This window comes from Sciurus vulgaris (assembly GCF_902686455.1).
Source record: "Sciurus vulgaris genome assembly, chromosome: 5".
NCBI lineage: Eukaryota > Metazoa > Chordata > Mammalia > Rodentia > Sciuridae > Sciurus > Sciurus vulgaris.
In genome coordinates this window covers 16,517,538-16,543,000 of record NC_136465.1, presented here as the reverse complement: position 1 = coordinate 16,543,000, position 25,463 = coordinate 16,517,538, and the positions used below count along the sequence as shown (strand labels likewise).

General features: G+C 42.0%; 1 protein-coding gene across 2 annotated transcripts; it reads left to right on the top strand.

The window, feature by feature from the left end:
- Positions 1-1,580: 1,580 nt before the first annotated feature.
- On the top strand, positions 1,581-25,165 carry LPL (lipoprotein lipase; the record flags this gene model as incomplete). Of its 2 annotated transcripts, XM_079142938.1 has the most annotated exons (10): positions 1,582-1,880; positions 9,277-9,434; positions 12,795-12,974; positions 14,358-14,469; positions 14,640-14,873; positions 16,129-16,371; positions 18,616-18,736; positions 19,974-20,156; positions 21,422-21,526; positions 23,656-25,165. In XM_079142938.1, coding segments are annotated over exons 1-10 (1,425 nt in total). In that variant the 5' UTR covers positions 1,582-1,792. The 2 variants fall into 2 exon arrangements, with proteins under 2 accessions (XP_078999063.1, XP_078999064.1); XM_079142937.1 differs by lacking the exon at positions 23,656-25,165 and having other exon boundaries at positions 1,581-1,880; positions 21,422-21,530.
- Between the last annotated feature and the right edge of the window lie 298 nt (positions 25,166-25,463).

The following is a 25,463-nucleotide window of genomic DNA, read 5'->3' as shown; positions in this document are numbered from 1 at the left end:
ACTGGGTTGGGGATGTGGCTCAGTTGGTAGAGTGCTTGCCTCGTATGCATAAGGCCCTGGGTTCAATCCCTGGCACCACCAAAAAAAAAAAAAATTAGTTTACTATATCATCGTAATTATCCATTCATGTTATCTGTTGTCACTTCCAAACACTGTTCTGTAGGGTTTAATTCTTGGCAGGTTTCAAGATTCTCTATGTAATTTATAAAATGAAATGAATGTGGACAATATCTTGTTTAATAACTGCAATAAAAGACAACACACAGTGTCATGCCATTGCATAAATCAACTTATAGAGAGCACTATTCCACAGAACGGGGAACTTTGAATTATTGGGGCATTATAAGCTTTTACTTAATTTTTAAGAAAAACTTAAAAAGTCTAGTTTAAATTGTGTAGCTTTTCATCTTTCTGCTTTACAATGTAATTGTATGTTGTGGGAGGAGATGTGAGGAGGTATTGAAGATATTCAGACAAGTAAAGAACTCATTGAAGGTTGTGATTTCACAAGATAGTTTCTTAACCCTAAGGTGGGGAGCATAGTGTTAATTGTCCTTCCAAGCTAGTGTAAATTCTTTTCATTTAAAAAGATACCTGAAGGTATCCTGAGCATTTTGGCAAGAAGGAACAGTATCCAATATGATTTTATTTTTCTTGCTTTACACGCATGCCTCAATCTGTTTTTGAAAATGGCTTAGGTTTACCCATTTAGTGTGCACAATTCAGAGGTTTCTAGTGCATGTAGAGAGTCATGTGCCCCTCACCATAATGTAATTTTAGAACATTTTCATCACCCCCAGCCAAGCTTCCCAAAACTCTTAGGTTTTCTTTAGCCCCAGGCAACCACCAATCTACTTTCTGTCTCTGTAGATTTGGAACCACAAACTCGCTTCTTTCACTTGTAACTCAGTATAGTTTTAAATGATCTGATCTTGAGATTCTGCCTCTGAAGGTAAATGTTATTCTTGCATCCTTTGATGAATTTGAGGATTGAGTATAATTTGCATGTGGTAAAAAAAATCAGAAACTAGTTACAGCAAGTGGGCTTTTTCTCCACCACATAAACTAATCTATACTGCCAAAGTTAAAATGCCAGATTGTAGAAGCGCAAGCTGGCGAGCAGTGTGTGTCCCCGGGGGCCCTACATTGACTCTCTTTGGGAGGCAGGCAGAACCGGACATTAACAAACAGAGGATTCACACACACAACACACACACACACACACACACACACACACACACACACACACACACACACACAGGAGTAAGCTGTTGCCCCAACGTAGTTTAAAAGCAAAACTTCCTTTCCTTGGAAAACTGGGGATCACTGAATATTTAACGTGTTCAGTGGCTATACAGGAGCCCTGGAGAGCAAACCCCTCGGGGTAGGCAAACGGAGAGCCTAACAAGCAAAATTTCCCTTCTGCCCTTTCCCCCTTTTCTCGCTGGCAGGGTTGATCCTCATTACAGTTTGCTTAAATATTTGGAAGTGAATTCAGGGCCCTCCCCCCAACTTATGATTTTATAGCCAATAGGTGATGAGGTTTATTTGCATATTTCCAGTCACATAAGCAGCCGTGGAGTGGAAACAGTGTCAGACTCAATTCCGCCTCCTCTTTCTCCTCCTCAGAGGAAATCTGCCACTTTCAGCTGCCCTGCCCTCCCCTTTAAAGGGCGACTTGCTCTGAGCTCCACCGCGGACCCAGGCTTCTCCCGCCTGCTGCTCAGCCCGTGCATCTGCCGGTCCGTGCACCAGCCCGCGCCGAGCAGCTTCTACAGAAAGACGTCCGAAGATGGAGAGCAAAGCACTGCTCCTGGTGGTCCTGGGCTTGTGGCTCCAGAGTCTGACCGCCTCCCGCGGAGGGGTGGCCGCCGCCGCCGGTATGTTTTGCGCTCAAATGCCTGTCCACCTGCAGACCCCGCCAGTGGCCACTTCCACACGATCTAAGGATGGGAAGGAGAAAGTTGAAAAGGGATGCGGATGCGCACCGGGGACCTGGGAAGGGTCACCAGAGTGGGATCTAGGAGGGGCAAGGAGGGAATTAGCTTCCTATTACGCTGCAGCGGTTCCTAGTTCCCGCTTTCTCTCTCTCTCTCTCTCTCTCTCTCTCTCTCTCTCTCTCTCTCTCTCTCTCTCTCTCTCTCTCTCTCTCTCTCTCTCTCTCTCTCTCTCTCTCTCTCTCTCTCTCTCTCTCTCTCTCGGGTTCCCGCGCTGTCCCTCCCTCTCTGGCTGCAACCGCGTTCCCGGGCACTGGGACTAAACCGGAGAGGTCGGGGGTGTGACGCTCAGGACGAACGAGGTGGGGAGAAAGGGCACTGTGGCGGTGACCTGCAATCACCTCTCGACAGGGGAGGGACTGGCATGAAAGGCACGCGGGCCAAGGTGACCCCGGCTTGGCTGGGAACGCGTTGGGCCCCAGCTTGTGAAAGCGCGGGCAGGCAGTGACCCATTCTGGGAGAGCGGGCCAGGGGCGGGCGCATTGTCCGAATGTTGGCTGCACAGGGCACTTTGGCTCTCCGAGTAATCTGGGCTGGGTTATCTGGGTGAGAGTGCGGGAGAACGCGGAGCGGGGACGCGTGGCGCGGAGTGCTGGGGACGCAGCGTCCTGCACGCGTTGGGGCGACGGGAAGCGCTCCAGCTTCCTCGCTTGCACGCTCCGCTTTTCTTAGTGTCCAGAAAACGTGGCGCAGTGATCAGTAATCTGTGGCCACCGACTAGGGGATTGTCAGGTCTATACTTGGCCACCCCTCCTGTCCTCGGATCTGAAGCTAGTTGGGGTCGCCCAGCCGCTCCGCGTGGCTGGGAGCACGTGGGGGTTGAGGACGCCTTTTGGAGGGCGCGGGCTGAACCTCGGTCACCGCCCGGGCGCCGCCGGCTCTCCAAGCTTTGGTGAAGGCGTCTGGAGCCAGAAGCGAATTTCTTTATTGCAGGGAAGAGGAAAGCCCAGCCCGAGACCCGCCCACAGTTGAGAATCCGTGTAACTTGAACCTTGGTTCAGCTAACACACAGCATAGCTTTAAAAGCACTGAAGCAAGTCATAAAAAGAGGCGACGTTTCCTTTTCTCTCGGGTGGTGGAGTTACCACTAAGGATGTGCTTTCAGGTCGCCTGTCCGCAGCAGTCCGCATTATAGTCCAGGCTTTCGGGGATCAGCGCTGAAGCTTGTTTTATGTCTGCATTAAGTTATGCAAGAATATTTCTCTTGGGTTACAAAGGAGGAGATTCCATCAAAGCAGAATTGGATAAAAAAGACAACTTTTTTTTTTTTTTTTTTAATCATATTAGCTTGAAGGTACTGGAATTCAGGCTTAAACTCTTTAAGTGCAGGGTATGTACTCTCCATAGTGTTTGACACCGGCCAAGAAGATGGTAGGAACAAAGGCCAAATTCTTATTCCAGAAACCACGCCCTCATATAATGCTACCTTCACAGTAAGACATGCACAGAATTGTATCATTCACATTTTAACTTTTTGCTGGGCCCCCTTAGAGGTCCAGGACCCTAAATTCTTGAGCCAGTCAGTGTCATCTCTCTGGGTTTAAATTCTTCAACTCTAAAATCAGGAGTTGACAAGACTGAAAGTTCTCTCAGGCCCCTCTCATTCTTACTCTGATTTTATTAGACACTTAGTGATTACTTCAATTGGATTTACCCAACATGCGCTTATCCTGGATGTAAAACGTATTAGGGAAGATAATTTCTAAGTAGACTTTGAAAGATTCCCTCTCATCCTCCACTTTCACCCCACCCATCCTTTAGGTGTCCCTGATCACAGCAACTTTCCAGTCCTTTCTCCTCTGGGTAAATTCATCCAGGAGTGGAAGAGCAAGGTGGAGCCTGGGGAGTGATTGGCAGCTCCTCTTTCTGGGCTCTGAGTTTTCTTGTTCATTCTCCATTTCTAAGAACAAGACCAGGACAAGAAGCACTCACTGCCCACAGGTCTTTTATTCTTGGAACCAATGAGCTTTTCCCATGGCCCCAGTCAGGAAACTTGACCCGCTGAGAGAGGGGAACCTGTGGAGTCCTGCTCAGTGGCTGCTGCTCTATATGAGTTTCCAGGCTAACACTGAGTTAAATATAATGGGGGATGAGAGCAAAATAGCAAATGTCACGGGAGCAGAGCTCTGGCAAGGGAGTGATTGATTAATCGCTGTATTGAAAGGTGGGAGTCAGGTAGGGGAAAAGAGTTGCAGAGGAAAATGTTCACTTTTTTTAAAGCAGTGTATTTTTAGCTCAGCCCTCCATTCTTGCTTTATTAAGAAGTTGGACTGTACAGATTCTGCACAATGTACTGCCTGTTTTTTTGAACAGATCGTTCAAAAACGTGCCTTGAAACATGCCACATTTTGCTGTTCATTTCTTTTACCACCACCTAGTCCCACTTCATTACCACCAAGATTGTATTGCCTTAAATGTGCAGGTGTTTTGGCCATCAAAGTGATGGCTGAACATGACTTTGAGTCATGAGGTAGAGGGAAAGTAGTCAAGACATGAATATCATTTGTCAGGTCTGGATGGAGGTATCATTTGAATTTATATATAATGTACTTTCCAACCATAACAAAAAAAATCACCATCATAAAGTATTAAGGTGGTCTGTTCACAAATATAGTTTGTCATCACAGTGAGCTAAATATTTTTTGGTAATAGAGACTTTTTAACCTGTAAGTAAATCTTTGTCAGGAGTGGTTCTTGTCACATTCTCTCTTTGCACAAGTCAAAGGCTTTGCTAATTTCTGAAGGAATTATATAACAGAGTTCTAGTTTACTCAGAGACTAAGACTTTGAAATTTATTGTGTACAGTCTGTCCACTGAATGGACGGAAGTAACATTGCTTCTTGTGGTCCCTTTTGAGAATGTCTCTTTCTGTTGAGTGACACCTTTTGGATGTGAACAAATGTCAGTCCATTCTAATGGAGGAAATGTGTATCTACTGGGAAGGAATGCGTGGGTTACCTTAGGACACACACACACACACACACACACACACACACACACACACAGATGTACAAACATAAAGTTCTATGGAAACACGCCTATTAAACTTGTGCCAACTTTCTTTTCTTTTCCCAGTCTGTTCTCTCAGAAGGATCAAATTGTAACCTAGGTGATTTAGTGATTTTTGACTTTTGAAGGAATAGAAGAAAATGTACTCATTGCTAACTAGCAGCAGAATATGACAAAGATGGCTCAATTGGCATGACCACACTTGGTCTATCCAGTTGCTATGTTCATGGCACATACTCCTTTGCTGTGTGTGTTCATCTATGTGTCTTTCTTGGGTGATGAAGTCTGTTTCTATGTTTTCTTAGCCATTGTGGCTAAGATTAATTTAAGTTTGGTCTATAAGTTTACAGAAGCTTTTAAACAGTATGGAAAGTCAGATTCCTTTGGGGAGATGGTAGTAGTGTAGGTGAAAGGCTCTGAATCTAGCATTTCTCAGTTGCCCTTTATCCAAGCTGTTGCTATTTTGAAATTGGTAACTTACTTTTGAAAAAAAAAATAGTTACAAAGTTAATTATGGTGGAAAACAGCGTAACACTTGCATTTTAATTAATAGAGTTCCTCTCTTTAGCCCACCTTCCTTCAAATATAAGAATTATTAACAAAGTCACCTGTGACTTTCATTGTGTTAGTTTGAAGCATTTGAATAGTTCTATTTGCTATCTCTATCAACAAGGAAAAGGTAACTTAAGATTAACAAGAATTTTGTATATCAATTAAAAAATCTTAATTTAAACATGCCTGCATGATGACACTCAACCAAAATATTTTGTCAATCAGTCCACAAGATCCCTAGAGTCATGATGGTTTGTACCTGTTCAGCTTTGATGGTCTAATTCAAGTGGGCAGTTGTAACACACATCTCAGAACCGTTCTGTAGATCTGCTTTTTGGTAGTGTTAAGGTAGTGTTTGGTAGTGTTTTGGGTAGTGTTTATTTTTGAACCTATTTTTGGAGAAAATTCAACACAAAAGTCAGGTAATAAGTACAGGCTTTCTTTTTACTACCCAATGAATAAAACAGTTTTTTTTCTTTCTTTTTTTTTTTTTTTCTGTAACAAGGAAAAGTAATTCTGTTGGTTAGATAAGTTGAGCATTGTGTACTTTGGAATATTCAACTGTACTACTTACTTTAGTCAAATGGCAATATTGATGTTTCCTCTCTCCAAACTGACCAGTTTGGTAATTGAACGTGTTTTCTTTGGCATCCTTCAGATGCTGTTTGTGTACAGATGAAATCCTATAGGTGTGTGTGTATGTGTGTGTGTGTGTGTGTGTGTGTGTGTGTGTGTGGTGTGAGAGAGAGAATTTCAAAGATTATTGCTCAGTAATGGGGCTCTTCTATCTCCTGTCTCCATCCACCACTCACCTGATGACTGGGATCTGCCTTCAGTGTCACCCGTTAATTCCTAGGATGTTCCATACTCCTTCTTTTCTAGCAACACTAATATCCCCTCTGTAAAAAATTTCTCTTGGTGCATCAACTTTGCCTAATTTTATCTCTGTGAGTTATTAATCACATTAAGATAAACATCTTCTCTTTTGTTTACACATTCAGATTTTGGTGTATTTAGGAACTTTGGAATAAAGATTATGTAGGAAATGCATTAAGTTGTAACATGCTTGGTTCCCAAAAATCTCGCCGTGGTGCTCAATGAGGCCACATCTGGGGGCCCTGGCCAATAGGATGATGCTGAGTCTAAGTCAAATTCAGGAGGGATCCGTCCCAGGCTTATTCTCTTGGCTCCTTTGTTTGTTCATTCATTTGTTCCTTTTCTCCTCTAGTCCTCAAGGGACTGCAAACACAGGTAGAGTGAAAATTCCCATTAGCAACACCAAAGAGAAGCATAGCCTGACTCGGTGATGGTAAGATTTATGATTTCATATCTTCCACAGTATTGACACCATCACATAGCGCAGAGTGGCGCTGTTTTTCTGTCAAACTTGAAATGAAAAATCTTTTAAAAGTGAAGTGAAAATCTCCAAAATGAAAATTTGAGAATGTATGAGTTTTCTGTTATTTTTTTCTACAAGCAATGGACCCAATAGCAATATTGGCTGTAGGAAATTGAAGCTGTCAATGAGCCATATGTATAATCTAATGCAGGATCTGTGGATTGAATAAACCTTTTTTTTTTTTTTTCGTGGAAATATACAAAGCCAGTCTTAGTAATTTCAGAGAATATTCTTGGCCATTTCAAAACCACCAGCAATACCGGGGCCATCAAGTTGCATAATTCTAGGGAACTGGCCTCTCTGGAGCTGTACAAGGCAATAGTCTTAAATGGCAATGTGACAAATAGATGGTAAGCCAGATAGATCTGTCTGCCAGGTTATTCAGATCATCTCTCCTTAAAAAAAAATCTGATAATGAAGCATGTTAAAATAAGAAATAAGATTGTTCAAGAGGAGGTATGAGTTATATGAGGTGGAGAGATGTGGGAGCAAGTGAAATTAGTTTTACAGTTTCTAAAACACTTTCTAAAAATAAAAGAACTCCATGGGCACTGAAAATGGAATTATATTAAAAAGATGCATTCTTCTCTTAACCAATAAAGCTAGCAGCATTTTCTGATTAGGAAGGAGCAAGGAGAACTGTATCTTCAAATAAGATGAGAGATGCAGTAGATTCTTGATGGATGAATAGATCTGGTGAAATTTTACAATGTGGAAATGAAAACAGATTTGAAGATCAGTAGTTTAGTACAGACTCTTATTTGAATAAATGATCTTAGAGTGAGTAGCAACTGTAACAAAACTCACTCCTTTCTAATAAATATGAGAAATGCCTCATACATTTTGTTATAGGTGAGAGAGAGAGAGAGAGAGAGAGAGAGAGAGAGAGAGAGAGAGAGATCAACTTGTTGCATATAAGAAGTCACTTAGCAAGTAACCACAATATGGTACAAGGGATTTTGAAATATAATAAAAAGGACAATGTTTGCCAGTCCTCAGATAATGACAAAATGAGCCTGATCCCAGTGTCTGTACTTTCACTTTACTGTCTCATTCTTATTTTTACTCTAGCCCTGACTCTTGCAAGGTTATTTTGAAATTAGAGACTTCAGATTTCAAGTTGTGAGAAAAAGGATAAACTTAGATTAAGAAATTAGATATATTCCTAGTAACTTATTTATGTAGCTCCTAAAAGTCTTAAATTGTGAAGTCTAAAATATACAAATCATTGCCTTCTTATAGTAAATAAGTAGGGTTTTTTTTCCCTTTACAAGGAATTAAATCATTTCCTGAAATACAGTTTCCCTTTGTGCTCTGTTTTGTGAAGAGCCTGATTGTTTTTGCGGTATGTCACTTCAGGTGTCCCTGTGATGTTACGTGTACTGTCTATAATACCCAGGAAGATTTAGCAACTCTCAGATTTCTTGTCCATATTTTGAAAAGTTAGGTTGTCTTTCTGTCTTTATCCAGTTTGGGATACACTATGAAAAACCCAAGTGGACTCTGTACAACTAACTTTGCTGTTATTTTTAAGTTTTGACTTTGTGTGGGAGAAAAGAATGACAGAAGAAGAGTCATTTGGGGAAAGTATTTGCCATGGCTCAGATGCTGGGCAGCCTTTCTGAACAGTCCACTAATGATTTATCCAAACATTTGAGCCCATCTCTCTTGCCATGGGAGTACAAGCAAGTCCATATAAAAGCTTCCTCATAATCCAAACTTTTCTGTTGCTAACATACTCTTTTAATTATGCAAGTGAAAAGAAAATAATCTCTACAACAAGCCCAACTGCATATCATGGGAAAACTTTTTACTGTAATCAGACATGTAAAGAGGGGGAAGTCGTATGTATAATAAAGAGTCAGGAGCTGGTGTTCTCCAGGAGAAGGAACTTTGACCCAGAACCAAAAGACCTGGGTTCTGGCCCTCACTCTCTTTCCCACTTTAACTGAGCCACTTAAATTTGGGTCTTGAGAAAAGACTGAGTTATCTAAGGACTCCTCAAACAGCAGTTCACTTAGGTGGAACTGCGTGTGCATACACATGCACCCTAATGGGCCGAGAACTGGAGGAGCAAGCGGTGGGGAGACCCAGGAGAGATCAGCACGGCTTACCTCATGGTTAAGGTCATCTCCATCCACTCGCCACCGTCGAGTGTCTGTCATTCTTTTGAAATTCACATTTGATCTTTAGAAAGCACTTCAGAAACAAAAATAGCGTTGGCAGTGGTGGCTAGTTCACCTACACCGTGCCATTCCAGAAGATAAAGCAAGCAATCCTCCAGGTAACCTCCTATCTGATTTTTCCCCTTCCTATAGGAAGAGAGTTTAAGGACATTGAAAGTAAATTTGCCCTAAGGACTCCTGAAGACACAGCCGAGGACACTTGCCACATCGTTCCTGGAGTGTCAGAGTCTGTGGCCCACTGCCACTTCAACCACAGCAGCAAGACTTTCGTGGTGATCCATGGCTGGACGGTGAGAGTGGCTCTCAGGAGCGGGTGGACTGGGGTTGACCCGGCCCTGGGTCTCGGGGACTCACCCCACACTTCTGCCTACTCTCCAGTGCCTTTCCTTTAAAACTTGAAGAAAGGCAATTTTGGCTTGGGGTGGATTCTAAAGCCAAGGGTTGGCAAATGCTTCCTCTGGACAGTGCCCACCCTCCCTTTAACACAGTACCTGGCTGGTGACCTTGAGCCAGCCATTCCTATCAGGTGAGAAAAGGCGGCTCTGCTCACAGACAGAGCAGGGCGTGTTATTGTTGCGGGGAGCTGGGGGGGAAGTCTGGAGTGATCCTTCTTCATCCAGGATGGTGCCAAAGACCCTTCCCTGAAGAAGGACATCTGTCAGAGCGAGGAGAGGCTGAGGTGGAGGGAGAGGTGTGATTCCCCGTGCTGGCTTGGCCAGTCCATGCTCTGTGATGTGCTCAAGTCACTTTGTTGTCTTTGGGCTTCAGTTTTCTGATCTGTAAGACGAAGCGGTGGGACTAGACTTCTTCCCCAAGGTCCCTCCACTTCCATCGCCCCTCACCTGTAAACTTCAGGGAGCTTGTCTAGAGACAAAAGGGGACTTCCACGCAAGATAGTTAGAGAAGTGCGACTGTGGTTAAATCTATTTATTTAAAACATGAACAAAGTAGTCCTCTCGAAATATGTCAGAAAGTCACTTTGCCTGATGTTGTTCTTGCCCACAAACTTAAGTTTGTTTTTTAATTTTCAAACCCTAGTGACCGGGTAGTGTTATGGTAAAGAATTTATATGAAATGGATTGTCAAAGATAAATTATCTTTCCATTATGTCCAGTCTTGTTAATATTCTAATAGCTATGAAATTCTAATGAGAAGGATTAGCTACAAAATGATGTACATCTAGTCCTGATTTCTTTTGCTACAAAACTTAAGTGCCTTTTTTATTGGCAAGATAGGACAGTTGCCATAATTTTTATGAAAAAGAAGGCAACCGTTAAAAGAATTTACATGGATGTTTATTTTGATAGGGTTCTTTTTTTTTTGTGTGTGTGTGTGTGTTTCGGTACTGGGGATGGAACCCAGGGCCCTGTGCTTACAAGGCAAGCACTCTACCAACTGAGCTATCTCCCCAGCCCTTTTTTGGTGTTTTTAGAGGCATTTTGGGTGTATATGCAATGTGGCTTTCAATACTTTTCAAAAAAGTTGAAGCTTAATGAAAAACATTTCTCTAATAGGAATAAACTGGATATTCCAGGCAACTCAGTCTTATCCCTAAGGAATTTTGTGCTTAGAAGTTTAAAAAAAAAAAAAGTTTTCCTTTTCTTACTAAGACGACATGATTAACCCACTATACATGTCATTGACCGGACACCCCACTGAGCCCACGGGTATTCTTCACATTGTGGCCTGACATTTTGAGATCATGGCCTCAGAGGCTGGGTCACCAGCCATAGGACGGAATTTCCTATCGCACATAGCTGTTTGGTCTGCAATGATAAGCTGGCCAGACACGCTGATCTTGGCTTATCTCATGAACTCGCTGGTGAGTTCAGTGGAGCCACCTGGTACAGGTAGCAGACAGTCTCAGCTCAGCTTTGTGTCTGACTATCAAAGATTTCTAAAAGTAGTACTGATTGGAGGAGTCTCAAAAGAGAAATCTAGAAAATAAGAACTGATTTGAGGGAAGTAGGTACCTGGGTTTTTCATCCCCTTTGTTCAGGGTTACGTTTATCTATATTTTATGTTGAACCAGAAAGAAAAGGATTAGATTAGTTGTTACCTAATTAATAAAAATATCAGCCTCCATAAGAGTTAAATCAAATTACTGCCCTTTTACAGATTGACTAACTTGGAAACATTGATAGTATAGAAAAACTTAAAATAGAGACCAGAAGCAAACACAAGTTTCTCATCTTATCTGAGATAAGCAGCTAGGCCACAGACCAAGAGAAGTGAGGACACTCCCCACCTCTCAGGAGAGACCCCAATGATGCTCGGCATTAAGCACACATATAGCGCGTCCCAGGAGGCAGCTTAGAGGCAACTAGATGGGAACCTCGCCCCTCGCTTGGATTTACTAATTTTAAGTACAGAGTTCTCTTTGTGAGGCAGGAGGCCCTCAGTGCTGGCTGGAATAAGGAACCATCAACGCTGCATTCTGAAGAAGTGACATCATCCTCCCCTGATCTTAGGCGGCTACAGAGAGGGCCCCAGCCAGGAAGGGAGGCCAAGGGGTTGGACTGATCAGTTGCTCAGCAGTGTCCAGCTGGTTCCTTCAAAGACCCATTCTGCACCTGGACTTGAAGCAGCCCCCCTGGGACATGTACAGAGGAATTTTAAATAAGCTCCTAATGGAACCTTTGTGTCTTTTCTCCTTTGTTTTCTATGTTAAAACACCTGCAGAGCTGGCATTTCATCACTGAAGTAGATTGGGAACCAGAATCGTCACAGTAGAAGTGTGTGGGGTGGAGGGGAGCGTGGAGGTCACATGAGCCCAACCCCTTGTTGCATTGGTGGCCTGGAAGGTTGAAGTTGTTTACAGGAGTGTTTAGTAGATGAGGTGGAACCTGAATCAGTATCTCCTGAGTCTTGGATTGGCTTTTTCCACCACAGACCACAGCAACTTGGTGAAAAATTGTGCCATTTATTTAGTGTCAGAAGTGGAAGGTGGAGCTTGTGTTTTGATCATTTTAGTCTAGCAAATAAGTAAATGAAAGAAGTGTAAATCTGAAAGAACCCACCCTATAGAATCAAAGTCCCTTGGTTTGAGAAACCAACACTTCTGTTTTTCTAATGGAATTACACTAAGTATAATCTGGTTTTGCCAGGTTTCCCATTAAAAGATGCCTTTAACTTGAATTTCAGAATCTTCTTTGTCTTTTCAGTACTCCATTGATTAGCTTTTATTTGGCTATGATATGACCCCTCTTGGTGTCATTAGCACTTCGGTGCATGTAAATGATTTCTTATAAGAGAAAAAGGAAGCATTTATATACCCTAAAGCGGTTTTGTTGGAAAACATTGACTAGCCAAACTGCAAGCAATTAAGCTATATTTCTTTAAAAATAGCCTGTAATTCTGTAGAAATCTTAATTTACTCAGGCTGATCTTCCCACAGTATAAGTTACTGAAGTTTTACAGAGTTTATAAAACGTGCTTTTAAAATTGAAAGTGTGATAAACCTCAATCTCCCCTTCCTTTGCACTCTTGAATTTGCCTCAGAAGGGGCAGCACAAGTTTCTAATCAGTCTGGGGATTTCGTTTTTCTGCGTGGGCCAAGGGCTTCCCGGCGAGTTCGCAGGTGCGTCAGACTGTTGGCTCTAACAAGTCGTAGGTGGGTCTTCTAAGAAAGCGCCTGTCATCCTCTCCAGGTGACGGGGATGTATGAGAGTTGGGTGCCCAAACTCGTGGCTGCCTTGTATAAGAGGGAACCGGACTCCAATGTCATTGTGGTGGACTGGCTGTCGCGGGCCCAGCAGCATTACCCAGTGTCTGCAGGTTACACCAAGCTGGTGGGAAAGGATGTGGCCAGGTTTATCAACTGGATGGAGGTAAGACTGGGAGGAGGAGCCTTATGTGTCCAGAAAAGAGTTCTTGGCGAGAGCTGGACAGGGATGGTCTTTCTCCCTTTCACTTAAATAATGGCTGTTTCCTGGGACCCTTCAGATCTTCAGAATGAGCATGAGCATATTTTGTAGTCCAAGGCAGCACTATGATAAAAACGATAGACTATCAAGCCAAAAAATAGCTCTGCCTGCCCTCTGCCCTCTTCTCTGATATTTTCAGGGAATAAATCTGCTGAGACCAAGAACTAAGTGGGCAGGGATAACAAAAGCTTGTTATTTCGGGAGGGAGGGAAGATGGCGTGTTCTGCCAGATCCTTCCCACCACTGGGCGCAGGGCAGTTTCATCCTGGCTTTGCTTCCTGTGACAATGCCGATCGCCGTGACGATAGTGTTAGTATGTGTGCCTTAGTGAGATTTCAGAATCCAGATTTTTGTCGAGACACATGATCCGGCTTCATGGTTTGGGGAGGGATGGGATTGAGCTAGGAGGATACTGGCTGGAAAGGGGTAGAAGATGTGAAGTGACTCAGGGTCCAGAGTTTTAGCTAAGCTGCAGGTTTTACCCACTTTCAGAGAATAGCTCACTTTTCCAGGCCATTCTCTGAAAATTACCTTTGAAAAGTTTCTTGGGGTTAGAAGGAATCTAATACCATAACAGGGCTAAGTTATTTAAATGCAACGATTGGAAGTAAAAAATGAGTTGTGTTTATTGAACTGACTGACATCAAAAGACAAAATTTATTTTCTTAGATTTTTTTGCTAATCAGGCAAGTGAACTTGGGCAAATCAGATCACCTGTTTTGGCCTTGAGCTTCTGCCCTGTTGAATGAGAAGGCTGGACCATATGGGTCTTTGATCTCTTCCCTATTGCAGTTTCTGATGGAAGCTGTGGCTTGGCTAACCTTAAAGAAAAAAGTGGGGCAGCATATTTAGATGAGGGAATAGTGGATTAAAGTTTGTATATATATATATATATATATATATACACACACACATAAACACACATATTTATGTATATCCATATTTATTTAGACTAGTGTCCGTATTTTGAAGACAATATTTTTTCCAAATTCAATTTTTATTTTTTTAATATTCATTTTCTTTACCTGTCTTTCTTTCTTCCTTCTCTCCCTTTCTCCCTTTCTCTCTCTCCCTCCCCCTTTCTTTCTTCCTTCTCTCCTTCCCTCCCTCCCACCCTCCTCCCTCTCTCCCTTCTCTCTCTTCCTTCCTTCTCTCCCCCACCCCCCCTCTTTCTTTCTTTCTTTTTGTAGTGTTGGGATTGAACCCAGGGTTCTGTGCATGCTAGGCAAGCACTCTACTGCTGAGCTATACCCCTAGTCCTTCATTTTTTCTTTTTTTCTTTTGAAGGAGGAATTTAACTACCCTGTGGACAACGTCCATCTCTTGGGATACAGCCTCGGAGCCCATGCTGCTGGCATTGCCGGAAGTCTGACCAATAAGAAGGTCAACAGAATTACTGGTAAGAAAGCACTTTCCTTCACTTTGTCATGAGAGTTGAGATGACTGCTGTTCTGAGTCAGAGAGCCTTTGGAAGATACATGTGCGTGGTATTCATCTGCTCATGTGCCCAGTGTATACCAATGGGGACTAAAACTAATGTGGACCTAAACATCCTTTTTCCCCTTCCAGGTCTGGACCCAGCTGGACCTAACTTTGAGTATGCAGAAGCGCCCAGTCGCCTGTCTCCTGATGACGCGGATTTTGTGGATGTCTTACACACATTCACCCGAGGGTCTCCGGGCCGAAGTATTGGAATCCAGAAGCCAGTAGGGCATGTCGATATTTATCCTAATGGAGGCACTTTTCAACCAGGCTGCAACATTGGGGAAGCTATTCGTGTAATTGCAGAGAAAGGCCTTGGAGGTAAATATGACTTAGAAGCCAGTTAAATGTGCGTTTTTCTCTTAGCCCTTGTTGACCCAGTGTCTTACCCATTGTCCCCAAAATGTGGTTTTAATATATACATTAGGGACTGAGAAGGTAGCTCAGTGGCAGAGAGTCCCTGTTTAGAACACACAAGGTCCTGAGTTGCAACCTCAGCACCAGAAAAAAATATAAATATAAATATATGATAGTTCAAAATTTGTTTCTGAAGAATTCTGCGTATTCAGCATGATCACTTTAGAGGCAGCCAGCCACCTTACTTTTTATTTATGGTATTGCAGATTACATTGAGTACTGCTCTTACACTAGTAAAGAGAAAGTAAAAGTGAGGTTTAGAGAAGAAAACTCTGCTGACCTCCATAAATAGCACCATAAAATGTTATCGGCTATGTATTGTCATAATTAGAAGGGAGTTGAAAAGTCAGTGGACTGATCTCTAATTTTATCAAAAGTGAAAGAGGTATACTTCATCCAAATTTCTTTTGTTGGTTTTTTAAGAAACAGGCAAATCAAAAAATAAATCACCCCTCCCTGCAATAACTGTCACAGAAGAAAAAAAAAACTTAATATTAGCTTAATATTTGCTTTAATAATGATGTCAGCTCATGGTAAATTTATTTTTAAGGGCTCTTTGCATACATGATGGACATTGAACCCACCTGTGGCTGGTCCATATACTGTACAACTTGTGGCATAGTGTTACTGTTTTCGGTTGCTTTAAAAGCTGTGATAATCAATCCATTCTTAGGAAATTGTTGATCATTTCTATAATTCATTTGATATAAAAAGCATTAGTAGGGATACAATCCTCAAATATTCATAATATGTATTAAAAATACTATTCATTTAATGTGGTTTTAGAAGTAGGTTTCTACAGATATCTTGACAATTTCTGTAAGTATGAGACAATTTTTACATAAGAAAACGATGTGATAAACTGGGGGAAATCAACTTCTACCTGGGATGTCTCTTATTATGAATTTTAAGCATACTCATAAAATAGCAGAAAACTTAAAAGTTCCCTGTGAACTGGCAACTCTGTCCATTTTGGAGGTAGGTGAACAGCTTTCCCCCAGACCACCTCCTAAAATAGGGCCTATAACTACAGATGCATAGAACTGGATTCTAGGTCATTTATTCTAATTCTGTACCTACCCTATTTTAGACATAAAGATGAAACACCCTTCGTGGGTTTCTGCAGAATTGAAATTTTCTGTGTGTCTCTTTTTCCCAGATGTGGACCAGCTAGTGAAGTGCTCCCACGAGCGCTCCATTCATCTCTTCATCGACTCCCTGTTGAATGAAGAAAACCCAAGTAAGGCCTACAGGTGCAATTCCAAGGAAGCCTTTGATAAAGGGCTCTGCCTGAGTTGTAGAAAGAACCGTTGCAACAACGTGGGCTACGAGATCAATAAGGTTAGAGCCAAAAGAAGCAGCAAAATGTATATGAAGACTCGATCTCAGATGCCCTACAAAGGTAAGCCGGGGACTGTTGTAAATAAGGGAAATCTATTAGTCCTATTTTTATCATGCCTTCTGCAGTACATGTGCTGCTTCTGTCCACTGGAGTAGAGTTAATGAGTTGCTGTTACTAAGCCCTGAGCCCTCTCTTGTGTTTCTAATACTGTAGAGGGAGATGCATTGATTCATTTCATTGATGCTCCTAATTCCCATTGCCAGTGTGGTCCTAGGGCTTGGCCTGGCATTTGCAACACCATCCGCCACTATCCTGTGTAACTGTGACTATTAGGATGGTTCAATCTTCAGGACTGGGCTCAGAGATCATTGGAAACCATCATCCTGGGATCGGCAAACTTTGACCCTTGGGCCAAACCCAGCTTACCACCTGCTTTTGTCAATAAAGTTTTATTAGAACACACCACACACATTCATTTCCTTATGGTCTAAGTTGGCTTTCATGACACCAGTGGAGAGCTAAATAGTTGAGGCAGAGACCACATGGCTCACAGACTCTAAAATATTGACTCTCTGGCCCTGTATGGAAAGTTTACTGCTTCTAAAGTGTGCTTTATGTGAAGACAAGAGCCAGCTGTATTTTAGAATTCAACTATCTCTAGAAGGCAAGAAAATACCAAACCTGCTAAGATACATCCTTTCATTTCACACCTAAACTTCAAACGTGGCCTCTTGCTTAGAGTTAGACCTAAAGCAATGGTGGTGGGGGTAATCGGATAAATGGCAGGAAGGACTGATTTTGGGAAAGCTGGCTTCTGTGGTGTCCCCATGGAAGCCTGAGGGAAGGCAGGATATTAAAAAACAGTTTCCCAGAGGTAAAAGGTATCTGCTGTCAGTGCCCGTTTGTAAGGTGATTTGTTAGACTCTGCAGAGGTGCATTTGGTGGCACAGAGTCTGGAGCATCTGTCATTATAGGAAACCCTTCAGGCAATGAGGGGACCCTCAGGTTCCCCAATTCTTCAGAACCAGGGAGTGTGTGAGGTACAGAGGAGACTGGATTCTGAAGACACAGACAGGCTCACTCATCCTGTATCCCGCCTGTGCCTGCCTGGGCCCCTCTGGGAGCACCCGGGCATTCCAGCCTCTCCTGCCACGTCTCCCGTGCTGCCTGCAAGGGCTGCCTCTAACTCCAAACTCAATTTCTCTTCAACTTTTACTGGTTGGAGGGTTTTGTTGTTTTGTTTTTCTGTTTGTCTAGGTATCTGGTTAGTTATTTTTTTTTATTATAAAAAGAGATATAGCTAGGTAAAATAGCAGTTGTCATTGGAAACCCACAATAACAAAATGTATTGAAAAACATTTTCATTAGAATAAATGTCCAAAGTAGCATTTAAAATATCATTTGCCTCTTTTTTTTTTTTTTTTAAAGTTCATATTAAGAAATCTGTGTCCCACCGTAAGAGAAAGACAGTCGCACACATAAGAAAAAAATCTGACCAGGATCTTGAGATACAGAAGAAAAAGCAGTACAATAACTTTCCCTCCCTCGCATTAGCTACGTTTCAGGTCCATGGCCTTCCGAGCCCCTTCACCTCGCCCCAGGCCTATTTGCTCGGGATTTTTAGTAGAGGTTGGTGAAGAGCAGAAAGGAGATGTATAATTCAAATTCCTGCTCTGAGGCTGTCTCTAAGTCAGAACATGTTAGGGACTGGCTTTCAAAACAGTCCTCCTGGACTCATTGATGGTTTGCTGCAAGCCTACTGCATACCTCCCTGGGCTGGGTGGGAAATAAAGAGGATGGCTACCATGTTCTAGCCTGAAGGAGCTTGCCATCAGCCAGGGAGCGCAAATATAACCCTGAAATGAGAAGAAACACAGCCTTTCTCAGTGACTTGATAACAAATGCCAAATGTGCTCGATACAGATGCTAAGGGGCAAGATGGCCAAGACAGGCAGAAGTCCCAGAGAAAGCACCACAGGTGCTTTGGACTCGATGTGATCTCCCTAGGGCTCTATCAAAGAGGGCTGCCTTCTAGGACTGCTTGACAACTCAGATACACGTGGGTTTGCCCGTCCACTGCAACCAGACTTTTCTGGAAGGGAGTAGCATAGAAGGTCTGCACTTCTGGGGGGTGACAGTGTGTGACGGGCAGAAGTCTTTCCATGTCGGGGTTAGTGCCATGTGTGCACTTCCTGTTTGGGAGCTCCTAAGATATGTTCTGTGCGTCTGAATTGCCTGATTGTTTATAGCAGTGGTGTTTGCAGAAAGCCTGACCAGGCCTGGTTCTCATTTCCTCCCCTACAGTCTTTCACTACCAAGTAAAGATTCATTTTTCCGGGACTGAGAGTGATACGCAGACCAACCAAGCTTTCGAGATCTCTCTGTATGGCACCGTGGCTGAGAGCGAGAACATCCCCTTCACCCTGTGAGTAGCCTGGGGACACGCCTGCTGCCCATGGGCTGGTCAGGGCATGGCTTCTTGCCATAGCTGAGAAACAGAGACAGGGTCTCACCTGCAACAAGTCTCTAGCTTGAAATGGGAACTTTAGAACTGAGGTCTCAGCTCTATTTTATGTTAAAAAATTTTTTTCTAATTAGCCATTTTGAGTCATTTGCTATCCATTTTTCTTTTCTTTGATCATTTTATTGCTGCTTGCTTCTTTTATACAAAGAAAATGAAACCAAAGCAATGAAATTCCCTCAAAAGGTTTGATATTAAAAAAAAAAAAAGAACACTAGAATAGGAAACCACTTTACAGATGCCAAGATAATAGGTGTAGAAGATATAAATAGTAAGAAGCCCATGACAAAGTGTTCCCCCTCAGTACTAATCAAAGAAATATAAAATAAAGGCAACTTTTTGATATCCTTTGATAATTCCTAAATGAACGAATCCTCTGAAGTTCCCAGTACTGATGAGTTGGTGAATGAGTACAAACCTTCACTGGATGTATCGTTCATTGCTAGAACCTTCTAGGAAAGGAAAACGGCAAGGGAGTACCTTTCTGTAACTGTAAAATACAAGTAATCGAGTAATTGCTTTTTAGTTTTTATTCTATTTCATATTTTTGGTTTTTAGTTTATTTATCCTAAATAAAGAACAATCAGAAACTTCAAAAATTTGTAAAAGTATAACACATTGATTCCAGTGGCACACGTGATAGTGTAAATTAGAAATTACATGTCCAGCATTGTATCTGTGGTTTATTGATTCAGTGAGATCGATCTAGCCTTTAACAATTGTAATTATAGAAAATTAGTTAAAACATGGCAAAAAGCAGAAGATAATAGGAAGAGAGCAAATAAAATAGAGAACTGCACTTGTACTATGATTGTAACTAAGTGGAAATATGTTCACATATCAATACCAATTGAAAAGGAATACGTGAAAATGTCTATCAATAACTAATGAATTTTTTCCTCTTAAGAACTGTAGAGAGTTCATATTATTAGGATGCATGCTGGTATAGATTGAGGGGTATAGACAGCTTTAAAAATACACTAAATGCCATTGACATCCAGCCTGAAATTTTCATTGGACATTTTTTGCATTTCTAAAATATTGCCCAAACAATAAAGCCATTTACAATTTGGGAAGAGAACAAAGGGGAGAGAGAAAACTGGTTTCCAGAACTAACCAAATTTGTTGAATTTTTATTCAGGCCTGAAATTTCCACAAATAAGACCTACTCCTTCCTGATTTACACGGAGGTAGATATTGGAGAGCTGCTAATGATGAAGCTCAAGTGGAAGAGCGATTCCTACTTCAGCTGGTCAGACTGGTGGAGCAGCCCCGGCTTTGCTATTGAGAAGATCAGAGTGAAAGCAGGAGAGACTCAAAAAAAGTAATTAAATTGTTCCCCCATTCACTTCAGACTCCCCCTGGTGTAATCACCTGGTGACAGGATCTAACTAACAAGAAACGTTAGCAAAGCAAATCTTTAGTCCTGTGTGCCTGGATAACTATACCTAGGCTGTTTTTGGAGTATTTTTTTGTTATTACGGTGGGGAAGTATTGCAGGTTGAGTATTTTGGATTTTGGACTTTTTCTGATTTTGGAATATGCACATATCCATCATAAGATGTCTTGGGACGGGACCTGAGGCTAAACTCAAAATTCATTTATGTCACATATACACCTTCTATACATATAGGCGGAAGGTGATTTTGTCCTATATTCTTACTACTCTTGTATTTTGACTACAACCCATCACATGAGGTTAGTTATGGAATTTTCCTCTATGGTATCATTTTGGATTTTGGATTTCAGATTTTGGGGTTAGGGGTTTTCAAATTTGTAGTATTTGACATTTCAAGTAAGGAAAACATAAGCCCTGACCTGGTCACAGTTATTTGGAGTGACAGCTGGCATCAGAAGTCAAGATCTCAGCATTGGTTGAGTACCATTTCTTGCAAGCAGAAAATAAGAAGCAAACCCTGGAGATGTTCCTTTGACATTCAAAGTCTAACCCCAGCCTCTTTGAGAAGGTTGGAAGTCCAAGGGCATCTCATCCTATCTCCTCAACCACACTCCACATTTATGGATGTGGGTAGATGTCCACAAAATGAATTACATAGACAGTCCCAGGGGATTTAAAATTTTATACTACATACACATGCAGGGGTTTTGCAAACTCTAGTATATGACTAGTGTTACTAAAAACAACTCTTTAAATTAGAATTGAGAAATGATTTCCTTTTCATCATCTGTTTTTGGACCATAAAAGATGCTATGGATGGAAAAGCAGTGAAGAACCTTCATTTCTCTGTCAGGGCCACTTGAGGGCCTGTTCCCTAATTTCCTCACACAGATGCTAAGAAGCAGGGAAGTTGACCTGTGCCATCTCTTAGTGAAAGCCTTGTGGTTTTAAAGCTGTGCCAAGCTATATGCCTGTCTAGATTGATAAACTAGCTCAATTGCTGAACGCTGGGTCAGACCCTCAGCTAACCCTTGATTCCAATGTGCCCTGAGTAAAATTAATTATGGGCAATATCGACACAATGCTGGGCATGCTCATGTAGGATCTGAACAGTCCTTCCTGAACGGCACGTTCTGAACAGCTGTTCTTACTGCTCCACATGGTGGGTTCACATTCATTTTCTTCCACAGGGTGATCTTCTGCTCCAGGGAGAAAGTGGCTCATCTGCAGAAGGGGAAGGGATCCGCGGTGTTTGTGAAATGCCACGACAAGTCTCTCAATAAGAAGTCTGGCTGGTGAGCATCTTGGACCAAGCTCTCTGCTGCATGTGTCAGTCTTCTGCCATAGCTAGTGGCCTGCACTGTCCTGTGGGCAGAACCTCAGGCCTTCTCTCCAGCCCTTCTCCTTGCCTATCCCCTGGGTCCATCTGTGTTTTGCAGTACTCCCTTTTTTTCCTTCCTTCTCTTCCCCTCCCCCCTTGTCCTGACGTTAGTCCCAAGTGCAGAATTTAGGGTTTATTTGCTTTATTTTACTGGGGGTAGCCAGGCTACCCCTGGATCAGGGCTTTTTCTGCTGTTCCTCTTCTGCAGCCCTCACGGGGGCTGTATGCAAAGAAGGTACTAGAGGCTTAGTAGTTGCCTGTGTCCTGTGGGTGCAGTTCTTGCTAGGATATTTCCAGGGAAGAAAATCATCACACCAGTGGTGGCCACATGGTCCAGTTCTCCAAGGGCCAGCAGACTCCAGGACACAGAACCAAAGGGGAAGGTCCAGCACCTTCCTCAAAACCCTCAAAGACAGGAGCTAATGGGATGAGAGTGTGGAGATTCCCCTCCTTTCTGTCTCAAAACAACTGCTGGCTCTTTCCTTCCTGACCTTTAAGGCTAATCCGCCCGGCAGCTGTCAGCGGAATCTTTCCAGAACGTCAGTGCTAAGTGGGGACCAGGCATGTGACCGTCCCCTCGCCCCGCTCCAGCTCTCGGGATCTGCCATTTTCATTCCTGCCTTGGCTCCCCTGCCAGATGCCAAGTGCTAATGGCTCACACTTACAGAGGGGAGGAATACTAGATCATGTCACACAGCCAGTGACACAAGAAACAATGGCAAAGGCCGGTCACTGAGTCATGGGGAGATAGAAAAGGCAACTGACTTTGGTTCGTTCTCTTTTCCCAGTTAGGCTTATAGACAAAAGTGCAGAATAAGAATGACTTTTTCAGGAAAAGTCTATTGAAGACCTTGCATGGCACATCTGTATCATTTTCAACTTCTACTTTATCATTTATATATGCTTACTGTGAATACATTAGGAAAAATAGACAAAAAGAAAATCACTATGACCCTATCACTCACCGACAGCCCCCGTTAACATTTTGATTTATATCCTGGCACACTTTATAGATCTATGTTATTCCTATATGTTTCATGTTTTATGAAAACGGAATTATGGTATTCCCATTTTGAGTGGCAAGGTGAGTCTATCTGGATCAAAAACACGGACGGAAGGGCACTCCAGATGAAACAGAGGAGAGTTTCTGGCTGCAAGCCCAGCAGAATAGCTCCGTTCTTAACCAGGGGAGGCTTTTCTAGTGATCGGCTTATTGCTTCGTTTCTATTCCTCACACATCTGAGAAGGAACTCCACCATTCCTTCTATGCTTAGAAAGGCCATCTGCCGTGAAGTTTTCACATAGGCACATCTGTGCTACAAACAACACACACACACACACACACACTCACACATGGATACATTCTCCCCAGATTGTCTGCAACTTTAAATCTACCTGGAAATATGAAAACAAAGTCCCCAGTCAGGAAATTACTCCAGCCATTTATAAAGTACTTCTGGCCATGCTATGTACAGGTGACAAGAATTTACCTGAGAAACTCCAAGGATACATTTTTTTTTTGGTCTGATTATAGGATTACTGAAACAACATGTATTCAGGCAGGATTTTTTTCCCTTTTAGTAGATCTTAACTTTAGGAGGTAATTATGAATCAGACTAATGGCTTCTGCAGTTTCTTTCCTCTGTGACCAAAATCAATCAGTCGAACAAAAGGCTCTTTTTAGCATCCTCTGTTAACTCTTCAGAAGGCTCAGATCACAGGAAAAGAATGAAATAGGCTTTTCATTGGATAAATTTTGGAAGTAAGAAAACTTCCTAACTTTTGAAATCATTTGACTCAGGCAACTGAAAATGACACTTCTTGTTGGGACTTAGCTAAATAGATGTCGGAGTGTCTGTTAGTCCTGGGAGCCTCGCTGTCTCTGATCCTTTATCTATGTCTCCCAGGGGCTTAGCCTCAACAGCCTTTGTTCTGAATTTCCGGTTGAATACTTTTTTCTCTTAAATGGTGGAGAGGGGTTGAGAAGGGCTTGTAAAATACTAAGCAGATAATAAATTGCCTTTCTTCCTTTGTTTTTCTTAGATCCTGGAAAAGTCTACAGAAAGAAGACCACATGAATTCTGTGAAGAATAAAACGAACGAAGTAAATTTTACAAAAGATGCCCAGTGCTTATGGTGTTTAAAAGTGGGCTTGTCCTGAGCATTAATCCCAGCTCTATCCTTGTTAGTTCAATTAGAAAATAGTCTCAAATACTAAAAAAGCGGCTAACTGAATTTGAGACACAAGCTGCACACCCCGCAGCATTAAAACACAGTACATGTGAAAAGCACTGTATTCTGTCCTCTGAGAAAGAACAATCATTTGTGTGTGTAATAAGATAAGTTTCCTCCATGCAGTGTGTTGGCCATAGCCTAAAATTAGTTAGAACCTCCTATTTTAACTAATATTCTGGATTTTTTTGGACTGAGGACTTCTCAGAGTTTTCTCTAAGTCTGAATATAGAAAATGGTTCCCTGTGGCATGAGTCAGATCTGTTTGTTTAGCAGTCAAAACACCCGGTCTTTTGAAATAGTTCTCTTGTCATTGGGATGTGACCCAGGAGTTAACCAGGGACATGTGACTTGGAGAGGGACAGAGAATGGGGCTGGTAAAGTCCTAAGCCTTGGCCCCACTGTTGGTTTGCATCATGGCAGAGTTATAAGCAAAAGATACGAAGTTCAGAACCATTAATTCTTAATAGATTTTACATTTAATTGCTTAATCTCTCTTCCTTTTTTTTCTCTGTCTTAATATTATAGTTTTACAATGTTCTCCAAAAACAAGCCTACAATCCTCAGCGGACATATAATTGGGTGCAGAAAGAAAATGATACCATGATTTTATTATCACAGTTTTCAGATTATTTTCATTGATTTGAAATAATTTCCTACCCAATGATTGCTGTTGAGATTCGGGTTCATCTCAGTCATGCCTCAGTCATACCTGAAGCGTGAAAAACTTTCATTTCTGGCTCAGATGTGTTAAAATTCAAATTCCGTGTCACGCAAACTGCAAATTTTAAACAAGTATTGTTTTTCTTAAGTATCAAAAGCTGGAACAGTTGCTGGGTTCTATGCATAAGCAGTGCTTATAAACTGTTCCGTGCAAGAAAGAATAGCAAGAAAGATTGCTATTGCAGTGCTGGAGGGTTGTTATTGTTTTTAACAACTAATCAAGAGTGAGTGAACCATTATTTATGAACTAGAACTCCTATATTCTGAATGCTTTTCTGTATATTAATATAAAATGATTAAGAGGTCAGCTATGTTGGAGGCTATTGCTGGGAACCCAAACTGTGAAAAAGTGTGTGGGTATCTGAACACATGCCTAGAAAGCCCCACCTGTGTTTGTCATGCAGTGTGATTTGGAAGGTCAACAGTCAAGGGAGGTACTGGAACGTGTCAGAGTAGAAATAGTTCCAGATGCGCCAGAATATCAGCCCTTTATTGGAGAAAGATATTGTGCCTATAGAATGTAGGACAAATGTTGTGATTGACTACATCAGATTTGGAATGAATTCTCTCTGACAATAAAAAGATGTATGATTTGTCATCGGCATCCCCCTTTATTGCTAATTCACTGATTTTTCTGGATTTGGGTTTTGATCAAAGGTGCATAAACTTAAAGATTTCAGCAAATCAGTGCATGGCTTGGGAACTCTGCTTCTAAAGACTTGGCTATATATATTTATATCAGTGATGCTTTGCCTTTAAATTTTATTTATGAGCTGTAAATATGTGTGTGGATGTGTACAGGAGCTTGTACATACTGGAAAGCTCATTGTGGCTGCCTGCATTTATAGATTTATAGACATGTGGTGCTGACTTTGTATGTGTATGATCAGTGATGG